Below are 15,650 nucleotides of genomic sequence, written 5' to 3' on the forward strand. Positions count from 1 at the left end.
TCCCCTGATCTCCCCGTGTGTTATTCATTAGTGTTCCCTCATCTTCCCGTGAGTTATTCATTGGTGTTTCTTCATCTCCCCGTGTGTCAGTCATTAGTGTCTTCTCATCTCCTCGTTTCAGTCATTAGTGTCCAATCATCTCCTCATGTGTCAGTCATTAGTGTTCCCTCATCTCCTCATCTCATTAATGTCCTAGCATGTGCTCGTGTATCATTCATTAGTGTCCACTAATTTCATCATGTGTCAGTCATTACTGTCCCCTCATCTCCTCGTGTGGTAGTCATTAGTGTCCTCTCATCTCCCTGTGTGTCATTAGTTAATGTCCCCTTATCTCCTCGTGTCAGTCATTAATGCCTTTTCATCTCTCCGTGTGTCACTCATTATTGTCCCCTCATCTCGTGTGTCAGCCATTAGTGTCCCCTCATCGCCTCATGTGTCAATCATTAGTGACACCTCATCACCCCATGTGTCAGTCATTTGTATCCCCTCATCGCCCCGTCTGTCAGTCATTAGTGTCCAGTCATCTCCCCGTGTATTAGTCATTAGTCTCCCCTCATCTCTCCATTTGTGAATCATTAGTGTACCCTCATCTCCCCTTGTGTCAGTCATTACTGTCCCCTCATTTCCCCGTGTGTCAGTCATTAGTGTTCCTTTGTCTGCCCATGTCGGATTCATTAGTGTCCCCTCATCTCCTCGTGTATCAATCATTATTGTCCTCTCATCTCCTTGTGTGCAGTCATTAGTGTCCCCTAATCTCATCATGTGTCAATCATTACAGTTGCCTCATCTCCTCGTGTGGTAGTCATTAGTGTCCCCTAATCTCATCATGTGTCAGTCATTAGTCCCCTCATCTCCTCGTGTGGTAGTCATTAGTGTCCCCTCATCTCCCCGTGTGTTATTCATTAGTGTTCCCTCATCTCCCCGTTTGTCAGTCATTAGTGTCCCCTCATCTCCTCGTGTGTCAGTCATTAGTGTTTCCTCATCTCCCCATGTGTTATTCAGTCATGTTTCCTCCTCTCCCTGTGTGTCAGTCATTAGTGTCCTCATCTCCTCATTTGTCAGTCATTGGTGTCCCTTTATCTCCCCATGTGTCAGTCATTACTGTCCCCTCATCTCCTTGTGTGTCAGTCATTACTGTCCCCTCATCTCCTTTTGTGTCAGTCATTAGATTCCCCTCCTCTCCGCTCAGCTCGTACGGCCATGACGACCTCTTGGCCTCCACACCAGGGCACTTGTGTCATTAATGCTCTGCATGTTACAGGCGTGTCCGGGTTCATGAGGATCGATGACAACGGTGACCGTGACACAGACTATTCCCTGTGGGACATGTCCTCGGAAACTGGAGATTTCCAGGTACCAGAGCATCAGCTTGTAAGATGGCGATGCCTGAATGTGTTCAACAGCATCACAGATGACTTTCTTCTGCTCCTAGATGGTGGCCATATACAATGGGACCCTTCGGACGATTGTACGGGTACCAGGACGGGACATCCACTGGCCAGGGAGCGGGATCCCGCCACTTGACTTTCCTCCCTGCGGATTTGATAACAACAGTCCAGCATGCAAGAAAAGTGAGTTGTCGTGTGCAAGGATGGCTTGGGCATAAATCAGTGACTAAGTGCACCCCAGATTGCTCCTTCTTGTGGGGTGAACTACTCATGACTTGTACGAGTAAGGTATGAGTCCTTGCCAATTCATTAATGCAAACCAATGCTTCACTTTGACCGCCGGGTCATGGATAACTGGTTTTGCACTGGTTACCATGGAAATAAAGGGGCACTACACCGTGTATGATAAAAGTCTGCAGCAAAGGTCAGCTATTATCAATACGGGCATGTTTCAGACTTATAGGCAGTCAATAATTTGTGTAATTCCTGTCATTAAGTCTGCTATTGGTGCAGGACACGTGAAGTGTATGACATGTTACTGTACCAAGCAGTTGTATGTTCTTTATATTCAGCACCTCGCTCCTTGTTATGATGTTCCCTATGTCGGCCATAGTAAAGTTCATCATCTTCCTCTCCCAAAGACTCTCCTAAGTGTTGGGCATTGTCCTCATTATACTGTTACAATATTACTCGTTCCTTGTGGTGGACATGCGTTGGCTTCACCATCTAGCTCGGTGGTTGTCTGTTCACTTTGTCATGTTGCTCAGAAGGTGTCAGGTTGCAGTAATAGTTTCCTCCAATGGGCACATGCAGATATCATGATATTGGTCACCAGTTGTATGTTCTCTCTGTGGGACACATGTAGATATCATCATATTGGTCACCAGTATATGTTCTTTCTGTGGGACACATGTAGATATCATCATATTGGTCACCAGTTGTATGTTCTCTCTGTGGGACACATGTAGATATCATCATATTGGTCACCAGCTGTATGTTCTTTCTGTAGGACACATGTAGATATCATCATATTGGTCACCAGTTGTATGTTCTTTCTGTGGGACACATGTAGATATCATCATATTGGTCACCAGTTGTATGTTCTTTCTGTGGGACACATGTAGATATCATCATATTGGTCACTAGTTGTATGTTCTCTCTGTGGGACACATGTAGGTATCATCATATTGGTCACCAGCTGTATATTCTCTCTGTGTTAGACACATGTAGATATCATCATATTGGTAACCAGTTGTATGTTCTCTGTGTTAGACACATGTAGATATCATCATATTGGTCACCATCTGTATATTCTCTCTGTGTTAGACACATGTAGATATCATCATATTGGTAACCAGTTGTATGTTCTCTGTGTTAGACACATGTAGATATCATCATATTGGTCACCAGCTGTATATTCTCTCTGTGTTAGACACATGTAGATATCATCATATTGGTCACCAGTTGTATGTTCTCTGTGTTAGACACATGTAGATATCATCATATTGGTCACTAGTTGTATGTTCTCTGTGTTACACACATGTAGAGAATATCATATTGGTAACCAGTTGTATGTTCTCTCTGTGTTAGACACATGTAGATATCATCATATTGGTCACCAGATGTATATTCTCTCTGTGAGACACATGTATATATCATATTTAATATTAGAGAAGGATGGGCACACAGCTATTGGTGAGGATGAGGTGCTGGCTGAACTGGATACAATAGACAAGACTTAAATTAGCCGCACTCATATTTATTTGTTGAAAAAGGATTCTTTTAATGATTGCAGAGAAATCAACACCATGAAAAATCAACAAGCGAGGTGAAAAACTATAGCGTATATGTTGTGACGTTTCGTCCAATCTAGGTCTTTCTCAAACCATGCTATGTACAGTATGTCTCTTGAAAGTCCTAAGTACCAATTGCACAGCAGCAGAAATGTGGGGTGGTTTTGGAGATTTTATGCTTGCTGGTATGGTGACCGGTTGAAGGGGATGGAGCGCAGTGGTATTCACTCCTCTCTATGGGCATGGAGAGAAGTGAATACCATTTCACTTTAATAACGGGCAGCATTAGTTGCAGGCTGCAGCTAACACTGCCTGCATGTAAAGCCCCACCACCACCACTCCACTCTCTCACACTCACACACAAAACACCGCACCACATACACACACGCCCCCCACCTCTCCGCAAGTTCCCCGCAGCACATCCCGGCGTCCTGACCGACGCTTCCTGTCTGAGACAGCGCAGCTGGATGACGTCATCATTCAGCGCACGGCTGTTTCAGTCAGAAAGCTGCCGGCGAGGAAGAGGCTGCCGGGATGTGCTGCGGGGAACTGGCGGAGAGGTGAGTGGTGCTGTGTGTATGTGGTGCAGTGCTTTGTGTGTGAGTGTGAGAGAGTGGTGTGATGCTGTGTGTGTGTGTGTGTATGTGGTGCGGTGCTTTGTGTGAGTTAGAGAGAGTTGTGCTGTGTGTGTATTGGAGATGTATGTATTGGAGATTGGCAAAGATGGGGTGGTGGGGAAGGATGATGGGGTGGTGGGGAAGGAGGCAATGATGGAGGTGGTGAAATGGGCAATGAAGGGGTGGTGGAGGAGAAGGCAATGATGGTGGTGGGGGGAGGCAATGATGGAGGTGTTGAAATGGGCAATGATGGGGGTGGTGCGGGAGAAATCAATGATGGTTGTGGTGTAAAAGGACAATGATTGTAGTGGGGGAGGAGGCAATGATTGAGGTGGTGGAATGGACAATGATGGGGGTTGTGTGGGAGAAAGCAATGATGGAGGTGGGGGAAAGGGCAATGATAGGAGTGGTGGGGAAGAATGATGGGGGTGGTGGGGGAGAAGGCAATGATGGAGGTGGTGATAAGGACAATGATGGGGATGGAGGTGGAGAGGGGCTGCATTATACCCTGAGGGGGGCTGCATTATATTTTATGAGGGGGCTACATTATATTCTGTGGGGGGACTGCATTATTCTCTCAGGGGACTACATTATATTCTGAGGGGGCTACATCATACTATGTGAGGGGGGCAGCATTATCCCCTATGTGGGGGCTACAGTGTACTCTGGGGGGGCTGCATTATATTCTGTGTTGGGGCTGCAGTATACTATATGGGGGGCTGCAGTATACCCTATGAGGGTGGTACTTTATATTCTTTGGTGGGGACTGCATTATATCTTATGAGGGGGTTGCATTATATTTTGTGGGGTGCTGCATTATATTCTATGAGAGGGGCCTGCATTATATTCTATGAGGGAAGCTCCATTATTTTTTGAGGGGGGGGTTGCATTATATTCTATGAGGGAGGCTACATTATATTCTATGAGGGAGGCTACATTATATTCTATGAGGGGGCTACATTATTTTCTATGAGGGGGCTACCCCAACCCCTGCTACATAATTAAGATGTGTACTACCTTATATTATACCCTGATATTAGTGTGTTTTACCACACAATTGGTGGTCATGTATTTATTTATTTCTATGTAGCTACATAGTGGGCCCCAAGAATGATTTTCTCTGGTGGGCCTAAGGTGCTCCAGTTCTGACGCTGTTGGTGTCGTTCCACACTTTGGAGAAATCTTCACCAAGAGTATCCGCGGCTGGAGTGGCCGAGGCCCCAGAGACAAGAAGAGGGATTCCAAGTTGGAGTTCAGACACAATCTGGAATGTAGACTTAGCAGAAGACTCACTCACATGATTATTGTAGGAGAATTTTTCCCAAGGTAACAACCTCACCCAGTCATTATGATGCACATTGACAAAGTGACGCAGGAACCAGGACACGATCTGATTGATCCTGTCCACCTGACCATTGGATTGTGGATGATACGCTGAAGAGAAATCCAACTCCACGTTCATTAGTTTACAGATCGCCCTCCAAAACCTCGAAGTGAATTGGACATCTCTATGGGACACAATGTGAAGAGGAATCCCATGCATGCAGAAAATATGTTGGATGAAGTAGTCAGCAAGTGAGCCACCTTAGAAATACGGTCCACCACAACCCAGATAGCAGAGCAGCCAGAAAAGATGGGGAGGTCCGTAATAAAGTCCATAGCAATGTGTTGCAAGGGACTGAAGTGCCGGGAAGCGGCAGGAGATGTCCGGACGGAAGATGCTTCACAGTTTTATTTTTGGTGCAGGAGGAACAAGCCAAGACGTATTCTAAGATGTCCTCGCGCATGGTAGACCACCAATAGTAAGGGGAAATGAGTTGCAAAGTCTTCCTCTGCCCGACTTGACGAGACAATTTAGAAGAGTGACCCCAATGAAGAACTCGCCTTCTGTCCGATCTACCTAACAATGTCTTACCAAGAGCAAAATGAGACAGATTGACAGAAGCTACTGTCACCATTCGGGAGGACTCAATGATGTGTTGAGGTTCCTCCTCCAAGTCTGGAGGCAGAAAGGACCTGGAAAAAGCGACGGCCTTGATATTCTTGCTGGAAAGGTGAAAATGAAGAACAAATTTAAATCGAGCAAAAAACAGAGACCATCTGGCTTGACGTGGATTCAGCTGTTGCGCAGACTGGAGATAAGCGAGATTCTTATGGCCGGTAAAAATGACGACCTGGTGAACTGCTCCCGTGAGATGATGACGCCACTCTTGTAGGGCAAGCTTGATGGCCCTTAACTCCTGATTTCCAATGGAATAATTTCTCTCGGAAGCGGAAAAGACGTTCGAGAAAAAACTACAAGGGACCATCCGCCCTGAGGAGGACTTCTGGGTGAAAACTGCTCCCGCTATGGAGGAAGCATCCACCTCGAGGAAGAACTGTTTGTCTGCAATCGGTTGATGGAACACGGGCGAGGAAGAGAAGACCTTATTAGGGAAGTGAACTCCTCTGCCTCCGGAGTCCAGTCCTTAAAATTGGCGCCTTTTCAGGTTAGAGCAGAGATGGGAGCCACACAAGACGAGAAATGTGGAATAAATTGACTGTAATAGTTAGCGAATCCCAGGAACCGTTGAATAGCTTTAAGCCCAAATGGCTAAGGCCATTTGAGGATAGAGGCCAACTTTTCAGGATCCATCTTCAGACCATTAGACGAGACAATGTAACCGAGGAAGGGCAAAGAAGACTGCTTGAAGCCACACTTCTCAAACTTGGCGTACAGCCTTTTCTCCAGAAGTCTCTGCAGAACCTGGCGGACGTTTCTCCAATGTGTGGCCAAGTCTGGAGAGTAGATCAAGATGTCATAAACGTAGATAACAAAACAATAATACAGAAAATATCTAAAAATATAATTCACAAACTCTTGAAAAAACAGCAGTAGCGTTGCTGAGCCCAAACGGCATAACCCGGTATTCATAGTGGCTATCTTGGGTGTTGAAGGCCATCTTCCACTCGTCTCCCTGGCGTATGCGAATCAGATTGTAGGCCCCCTGAGATCCTATTTGGTGAAAATAATTTTGGCACCCCTGAGATGGTCAAACAACTCTGAAATAAGTGGCAACGGATATGTTTTTTACCGTGATCTGGTTTAAACCCCTGTAATCAATACAGGGCCATAGAAACCTGTCCTTCTTCTTGACGAAAAAGAAACCTGCGCCCGCCGGGGAAGACGACTTCTGGATGAACCCTCTAGCCATCTTCTCCTTGATGTAATCTGACATGGCTTGGGTCTCTGCCAGGGACGGAGGATAGATTCGACCCCGAGGAGGGGATGTCCCTGGGAGCAGATCAATGGGGCAGTCATACGGCCTGTGGGGTGGCAACATCTCCGCTTCTTTCTTATCGAAGATGTCGGAAAATGACCAGTAAGAAGATGATAAGCCCCACAGAGTGGATGGTGGCTCAGAACGGCGAGCTGAATGGATGGAAGCGAGATATTTGTTGAAACAGGGGTCTCCCCAGAGCAGAATCTCGCCGTCCTCTGTCATGATCCATGCTGGATCATAACAGATAAAAGCACTAGTAACCTTTTTTTCCCTCCCTGTGTGGTTTCAGTTCTAGTTTTGCCCCCAGTGGCCGTTAGGGTCATTGCACTTGATGTTTTCTTTGCTCTGCCTTTTGCCCCCCGGTGGTCACTGGGGTTATAGCAGTTTTTGGCCCATGATCATTTGACCATGGTCTATGAGCAGGTGTTGGTGATAGCGTCTTTTTGGGATTCCAACCACGGTGAAGGGAGCAGCTGGCTGAGGTGTGAAGAGACTGCAGAATCCTGGTGAAGTTAGCAGCTGGCTTGAAGGTTGGAGCCACTGCTGAAACTGGGTTTGAACTCTGGCTGCTCGGAGTCTGCAGCAGAGTGAGATGGTGAAGGTGGCAGCTGGCTCTGAGGTGTCGAGCCACTGCGAAAAGTTAATCCGGTGATGCACTCTGCTGCCTGGTGCTGCAGCAGAGCAAGATAAGTGTTTTTGGTGTTTCCCCTGTTTGTATTTTTCCCTGGTGTGTATTAGTACAGCGGTGGGGCCAGTGCCTGAACCACCCAGCTCCCTAGCAAGGGATAGGTGTATGATGTGCTAGGGTGACAGGTATCCTGATCGGCGCCCGGTGCGGAACCGGCCTAGGGATCGTTAAAAGTGGAGGGACACTGACTCAGTGGAGTGCAGGAGGTCTCCACTACCCGTTCCCTATCGCAGGGCCCATCATTGTAACTGTTGCCCCTTTCCCCGTGTCTTGCTGTTTCAGTTACCGGCCTGCGGGTTGTGTCACACAGGACAGTTACACGTGCCTTGTCTTGTTTCTTCAGTTACCGACCTGCGGGTCGTGTCACACAAGACGGGTCCATGTGACATTATCGCCAACCATACATTTTTTTTTCTGCTGAGCCATGGACCCAATGCAGTCCTTTGCCCAAATGCTGCAAATCTTTACGGATGAGATTAGGGGGCTGCGCGGTGAGTTGGTGCAGCAACTGCAGCTGTTGGTGGGCTTTGGGGGCTTGGTTCAGAGACAGGCTCAGCCAGAACCCAAGATATCCCTCCCTGACAGGTTTTCTGAAGGGAGAGATCAATTCTTGGTATTTCAGTAAGCCTGTAAACTATACTTCAGGCTGCGCCCTCGTTCATCAGGGAGTGAAGAGCAACGGGTGGGAATCATTATGTCCCTTCTTAAGGGGGATCCCCAATCCTGGGCCTTCTCCCTGACGGACGATTCACCATCATTAGGGACTCTGTGGATGAGTTTTTTGCGGCTTTGGCGCTTGTGTATGGGGATCCTGATGGCGTCTCCCTGGCGGAATCCCGACTCCGTAGGTGTAATCAGGGAGCCCGGGTTGCTGAGGAGTACTGCTCAGAGTTTAGGAGGTGGGCCACTGACACTCAGTGGAATGACCCTCCACTTAGGAGTCAATTTGTGCAGGGTCTGTCTCCAAAGTTGCAGGATACTCTGGTGCAGTACGCCACCCCCAGGTCGCTGGAGGCCGCCATGTCCCTTGCCATCCGGGTGGATAGACGCCTTAGGGAGAGACATACACAAAATGTGCCCCCTGTTGTCCTCGCTAGGGAGGAGGACCCACCAGTGCGGACGGAGGAAGCCAGACAGCCCGGTGTTGGTACAAAAAAGGGGGTGTCTGCGGCTCGTCGTGGTGGGGGGGTATGCTATTCCTGTGGGAAGCCGGGCCATTTCATGAGAGCCTGCCCAGTGCGTGCCAAGTCTCCAGACGAACCTATGCAAGTAGGAGGAGCTAGTTTCTGCACGGAGCTGCCTACAGTTCGGGGAGTGGTGTCGGCATGTTTTTACTGTGGGCAGACTGGTCATGTCCTGAAGGCTTGCCCAACCCACGTCAAATTATCTATGCCATCTCAGAAGCCGTATTCCCCTGGTCGCTCGGAGGCAGGCGTGTTGTGAGTTCATTCTCTGGTTTGGGAGGTGGTGCGGCTGGTTTGATCGGTGGAGATCTGCCACCTGAGAATGAGGATGATGATTGGATCTCAGGATTCTCAGATTGGATTTAAGACAGCCGACGCCCTATTCAGTTGCTGGTGATTCCTTCTGGCTTGTCAGCTCTTGGTTTTCAGCTCTGTTCCTGTCATCTAAAGCTAAGTTTTTCTGCTAATGTTCACACTTGATTTTGTTGGTCTATTAAGTTTTTTGTGTGGTCTGCCAGCCCCGGCTGGGGGCTGAGCTGAATTTCCAATCTTATTTATAAGTATTTTGCCAACTGGCTTTTTGTCCCTTACTAGTTCGGTCTCTTTTTGCTCTGTCTCAGAATATTCCAGAGTGCTGATATAGTGGGAGAAGTCTAGTGACTTCAGGGTTAATTTTGCTATCAGAAGTGTTGGACATTATTTTTGTAGGGTTTTTTGCAGGTTGCAGACAGTGTCTTTCCTTTCCTTTCTAGTTAGTTTGGGCCCCATTGTTTGCTCTGCCTATTTTCCTGCCTGTGTTTGTGCCTTCATCTTGTTTCACTGTCAATACACGTGTGGGGGCTATCTATTCCTTTGGGGTCTGCTCTGTGGCAGTTAGTTTTCCCCTTTTCATGCTTCAGGCTTATTTAGTCCTCCAGCTGTGATGAAGCGTCTAGGAACATCGTAGGTACGCTCCACAGCTGCTGCTAGTTGTGTGGTAGGATCAGGGATCTGCAATCTGCATAGTTACCAACCTCTCTTGTTTTCTGTGACTTAGCTTGTTTTGCTTTTTTCTCCTCGGTGACCCATTCATAACAGTTGCCCCTTTCCCCGTGTCGTGCTGTTTCAGTTACCGGCCTGTGGGTCGTGTCACACAGGACAGTTACACGTGCCTTGTCTTGTTGTTTCAGTTACCGATCTGCGGGTCGTGTCACACAAGACGGGTCCACGTGACATCCTCCAATTCAGCACCAAGACGAAAGGGGTGAGACAAACACGGCAACACATGAAAACATATTTTCTCAGTGTGTGTCAGACCTACCCAAAGTTCCACTTGCTCAGTCTGGACACGATCAGGCTTGGTTAGGGCTTTGCCATCCACGGAGGTAACCAGTACAGGGTTGTGAAGATGCCGGACAGGAATCTGGAAACGATCCACCACGACTTGCTGAATGAAATTTCCATACGTATAAACTATAGGAAAAAAAGAGCGCAATAGGGTCTTATCCGGGTATATATTGGAAGAAATAAAAGGAATTTACTCACCCTTTCCAGGAGAGATTAAGGTATATCAGATCAGTTGTCAGCTTGCTGTACGTCTAAAGGTCCACTCCGTGATCGCCAAAATCAATCTTTTATGGAATAAAATTCTTGAACTTATGTGCGCTGCTAGACAAAGTATCGAATCTAGGTTATGTAGAAAGATTAACCATTTATTTCCCAACGCGTTTCAAAGTATATAACACTTCTTCCTCAGGGGATGACATGTACGAACAAGTAGAGCTGTCTCCACTGTTTAAAAATTGGCACCAATGGTAACATGTGATACAGCGGTAATGTCAAAGTTCACACAAGAAAAATAGCGTAAAAATATCATAATTTTTAATCCTAAGTTAATAAAATCAATTTTTCTTTTAATTATTTTACAGAAAAAAAAGTTTAAAAGGTTTACTTTTTTCATGTTTAAACCTTTTTTTCTGTAAAATAATTAAAAGAAAAATTGTGTTTGTGTTCAAGAACACAATAATTGTATTATTACATAATTCTGGTAAGAAAAAATTCAGGTAAAAATTATAATAGTTCAGACCGCAATGCAAAAAAGTATACAAATATACTGAAGGGAAGCTGTTGTGAATGGGCCACCGAGGAGGATGGCAGGAACAAGCTAAGCTACCAGGAAACCAGAGAGGTTGTTAACTAAGCGGATTGCAGACCCCTGATCCTATCAACACAACTAGCAGTAGCCGTGGAGCGTTCCTATAATGCCCTAGACACCTCGGCACTAACTAAACCTAAAGCCAGAAAGGTGAAATCTAAACTGCCCCCGGAGCAGATCCCCAAAGGAATAGACAGCCCCCAAACATATATTGTCGGTGAGACCAGATGAGACACAAACACAGAGAATAGACTGAGCAATCGGTGGGGCCCAAGCTGTCTAGACAGGACAGGACAAAAAAGATAATGTCTGCAATCACGCAAAAAACCCTATAAAATCCAACACATCTGATATACAAAAAACCTGAGGCCACACGACCTCACCCCCTCTAGATCAGTACTCTGGTGTGAACTGGAAGCAAAGCAAAAGATACTGATATAACAGGGGACTGAACAAACTGACACAAGCTGTAACATATGGAGCGGGGCCCAGCACTGCCCCCAGCAGGGAGTAGGCTGAACACTCGCAACAAAGCAGAAAGCAAAAAAAAGGCACAACTAAATTAGATGCAAAGGATTAGCAAAAGAATCACTTAATTGAACCATGCAGATCAGGCAGGAGACAAAAGAACTCCAAATGCACAAGGAGGAAATCATCAGCAACCACTAAGGGAAGCCTGCTCAATTATATGCTCCCAGCCAGTAATCCCAGATTCCCAATTATCGTCATCAGGTGGCACACTTCCATCAACCTGGCCAGCTCAACTACTCCCAGTAACCACCAGAGGGAGCTCCGGCTCAGAAGTCCAAGCAAGGGAATTCACAACAGTACCCCCCCTTGAGGAGGGGTCACCGAACCCTCATCCACGCCACCAGGCCGATCAGGATGGGCTCGGTGAAAGGCACGAATCAATCTCTTGGCATGGATGTCAGAAGCAGAGACCTCAGAATTATCCTCCTGGCCATAACCTTTCCACTTGACCAAGTACTGAAGTCTCTGTCTAGCCAGACAAGAATCCAATATCTTCTCTACCTCATACTCCAAATTACCCTTAACCAGTACAGGGTCAGAGGTTGCCGCCATGGGAACTACTGGCTCCACAAACCTTTTCAACAAAGATTTATGAAAAACGTTATGAATCTTAAACGTAACTGGAAGAGCCAAACGGAAAGAAACGGGGTTAAGGATTTCCAAAATCTTATAAGGTCCAATAAACCTTGGCTTGAATTTTGGAGATGCAGCCTTCATGGGAATATTTTTTGAGGACAACCAAACCATATCACCCACTTTAAACCGGGGACCAATGATCCTATGCCGGTTGGAAAACTGTTGGGCCTTTTCCTGAGAGTGAGGCAACTTATCCACTACTTGGTCCCAAATCTGCTGCATTCTCTCTACCACAGAATCCACACTTGGGCAGGCAGAAGCTTCCACCTGCTCGGAAGAAAATCGAGGATGAAACCCAAAGTTACAAAAGAAAGGAGACATCAAAGTGGCAGAAGAAACTAGCCCTATTGTTTAGTGCGAATTCGGCCAAGGGCAAAAATGAGACCCAATCATCCTGATCAGCAGATATGAAACATCTCAAATAGGACTCCAAAGTCTGGTTTGTTCTCTCAGTCTGCCCATTGGTCTGAGGATGAAATGCAGAGGAGAAAGACAACTGAATTCCCAGTTTGGAACAAAAAGCTCTCCAAAATCTGGAAACAAACTGGACTTCTCTGTCCGATACAATGTTCTCTGGAATCCCGTGCAAACGAACCACTTGTAAAAACAAGGGAACCAACTCAGAAGAAGATGGCAACTTTGGGAGTGGTACAAGATGGACCATCTTAGAAAATCTATCACAGGTCACCCAAATAACAGTCATTCTCTGAGAGACAGGGAGATCAGAGATAAAATCCATTGAGATATGGGTCCATGGCCTCCTGGGCACCGGCAAATCACTAGCACGAGAACAGGGCTTGGACCGAGAACAAGTCCCACAGGACTGCACAAAATTCCTGACATCACGAGATAAGGTAGGCCACCAAAAAGACCGACTCACCAAATCTCTGGTACCAAAGATACCTGGATGACCAGCCAACGCGGAGCGATGAATTTCGGACATTACTCTTTTCCTCCACTGGTCAGGGACATACAATTTTCCCATAGGGCATCGTTCAGGTTTATCCTCCTGAAATTCCTCCAGGGCACATCTCAAATCGGGAGAGATGGCGGAAAGAACTACACCCTCATTTAGAATGGTAGTAGGCTCGGTCACATCAAGAGAATCCGCAAAGAAACTCCTAGAAAGGGCATCCGCCTTAACATTCTTAGTGCCCGGAAGAAAGGAGACCACAAAATTAAAATGCGTGAAAAATAAGGCCCACCTAGCCTGTCTAGGATTCAAGCACTTGGCTGATTCAAGATAAATCAAATTCTTGTGATCGGTGAGGACCACAACTTGATGTCTAGCTCCCTCCAACCAATGTCTCCACTCTTCAAATACCCACTTCATGGCCAATTGGTAGGATGTGAGCAGTTGTCTCATCGGTATTCTTGCACCTGTGTTGCCGCCATCTTAACTATATGGGTCCACTGCATCCTGATAGTGCATTTGTTTGGAGGCCTTGGCAGGTAAGCATCTCTGCCTTTTTTGCTGTATTTTTAAACTATATTTTACAATACACAAGGAATAAGCTGCTTTATTTTTTTTTCACAATGAGAGCGGACATATGCACGTGTATGATATATCGTTCCATACATTGAAACATTGACCACATACGATTTTATACTGAATCTGTTACCATATTTCACAATACAAATTATAAGCATTATTAAATAGATCTGTTTGACATAATGAGGCTGTTGTACGTACATTGGAAATTCATATCAGAATCACTGTATCGTTCTTTGGAAAGTTTTTCTGCCTGATATTCAAGGGGTTTTCCAGTTCCTAGACAACCCCTTCTCAATCTCTATGTTTCCCCCAAATAAAATAACACCTGTACTCACCTTCGCAGGGTTGATGTGACATTGTTATATCACAGAGCCTTGAAGCCATCAGTGGCCACTTTACTCTCCTCTCTTTTGGGCGTAATTGAAACCAAGAGGAAGTGAAAGCTGCTGTTTTTCTCTCATTTCCTCCAGACGTCTGATTTGTGATTTATCCAAAGGAGGGGCCAGCCAAGCAGTCGCTAACCGGCGGCAAGGATCTGCGACACGATAACCAATAGAGCCAGTGCCAACACCACTGGAGTGGTGTCAGCACCAGGATTGAGAATAAGAATTACTATTTTACTTCAGGGGAAACATAGTAGTTGAGAAGGGGCCGTCCAAGTAGTAAACAAACCCCTTAAAGGGAATCTGTCACCCCATTTTAGCGCTATAAGCTGCCAACACCACCATCAGGGGCTTATCTACAGCATTCTGTAATGCTGTAGATAAGCCCCCGATGAAACTTGAAAGATAAGAAAAACACGTTAGATTATACGCACCGGGGGGCGTGGTAGGGTGCGGTGGGTGTCGTGGTCCGGTCCGGTGCCTCCCATCTTCATACGATGACGTTCTCCTCATTGCTTCTCCCTCGGCTCCTGTGCAGGCATACTTTATCTTCCCTATTGAGGGCAGAGTAAAGTACTGCAGTGAGCAGGCGCTGGGAAAGGTCAGGGAGGTCCGGCGCCTGGGCTCTGCAGTACTCTGCCCTCAACAGGGCCAAAAAAGTACACCTGCGCTGGAGCCGAGGGAGAAGCAAGGAGGAGGACATCATTGTATGAAGATGGGAGGCGCCGGATAGCACGGCGACACCCATCGGACCGGACCGAACACCGGGGTGAGTATAATCTTACTCTTTTCTTATCTTTCAGGTTACATCAGGGGCTTATCTACAGCATTACAGAATGCTGTAGCTAAACCCCTGATGTCGGTGCCGGCAGCTGATAGGGCTAAAATGGGGTGACAGATTCCCTTTAAGATGAGTCCAGTCAAAGTCATCACTAATTGATTTTCTTCCCAGGACCCCTGAGCACATAAAGCTCTACAAGAGAAAAATCTGTAACAGGGCACCATAAACTGTCCATAATACATGTGGCTTTCTTGTGAAAGTGGATGATTTTTTTTTAACATCTTTCTATTGAATTTTTAATGCAAACAAGAAGAAAAATAACTGCAAAATGTATGTAATATTACAGTTAAATATTGGAAAATCAGTTGTCAGCTAATCTGAAACAGGTTACATGACATTTAGGCTATGTGCACACGTTGCGGAACTCCCGTGGAAGTTACCGCGGGAATTCCAGAATTCCATTCCGTGGGAAAACCACATTTTAAATTGCCGCGATTTTCCTAGCGATTTGCAAGCGTAATTAGCTTGCAGAATACTAGCGTTTTCCACGCGATCTGTAGCATCGCTTGGAGAACTGATTGACAGATTGGTCACACTTGTCAAACATAGTGTTTGACAAGTGTGACCAACTTTTTACTATTGAGGCTGCATATGCGGCATCAGTAGTAAAAAGATCTAATGTTAAAAATAATAATAAAAAAAAAAATCGTGTTTTCTTACCTTCCCGTTTTTCTTACCTTCCCGTTTTTCTTACCTT

The 15,650-nt window shown here is 46.2% G+C and overlaps 1 protein-coding gene across 2 annotated transcripts in view; it reads left to right on the forward strand.

Moving 5' to 3' along the window:
• The window catches only part of NPR1 (natriuretic peptide receptor 1), a 209,028-nt gene that overhangs the window by 117,667 nt on the left and 75,711 nt on the right, over positions 1-15,650 (forward strand). For both annotated transcript variants that reach the window (XM_073563016.1, XM_073563015.1), the window contains exons 5-6: positions 1,262-1,353; positions 1,433-1,571. In XM_073563016.1, coding sequence (XP_073419117.1) covers positions 1,262-1,353; positions 1,433-1,571 — 231 coding nt within the window. The remainder of the gene's footprint in view (positions 1-1,261; positions 1,354-1,432; positions 1,572-15,650) is intronic.

The sequence above is a fragment of the Dendrobates tinctorius genome, unplaced genomic scaffold, assembly GCF_039654945.1.
Source record: "Dendrobates tinctorius isolate UK_male_01 unplaced genomic scaffold, ASM3965494v1 ptg000377l, whole genome shotgun sequence".
NCBI classification, from domain to species: Eukaryota; Metazoa; Chordata; class Amphibia; order Anura; family Dendrobatidae; genus Dendrobates; species Dendrobates tinctorius.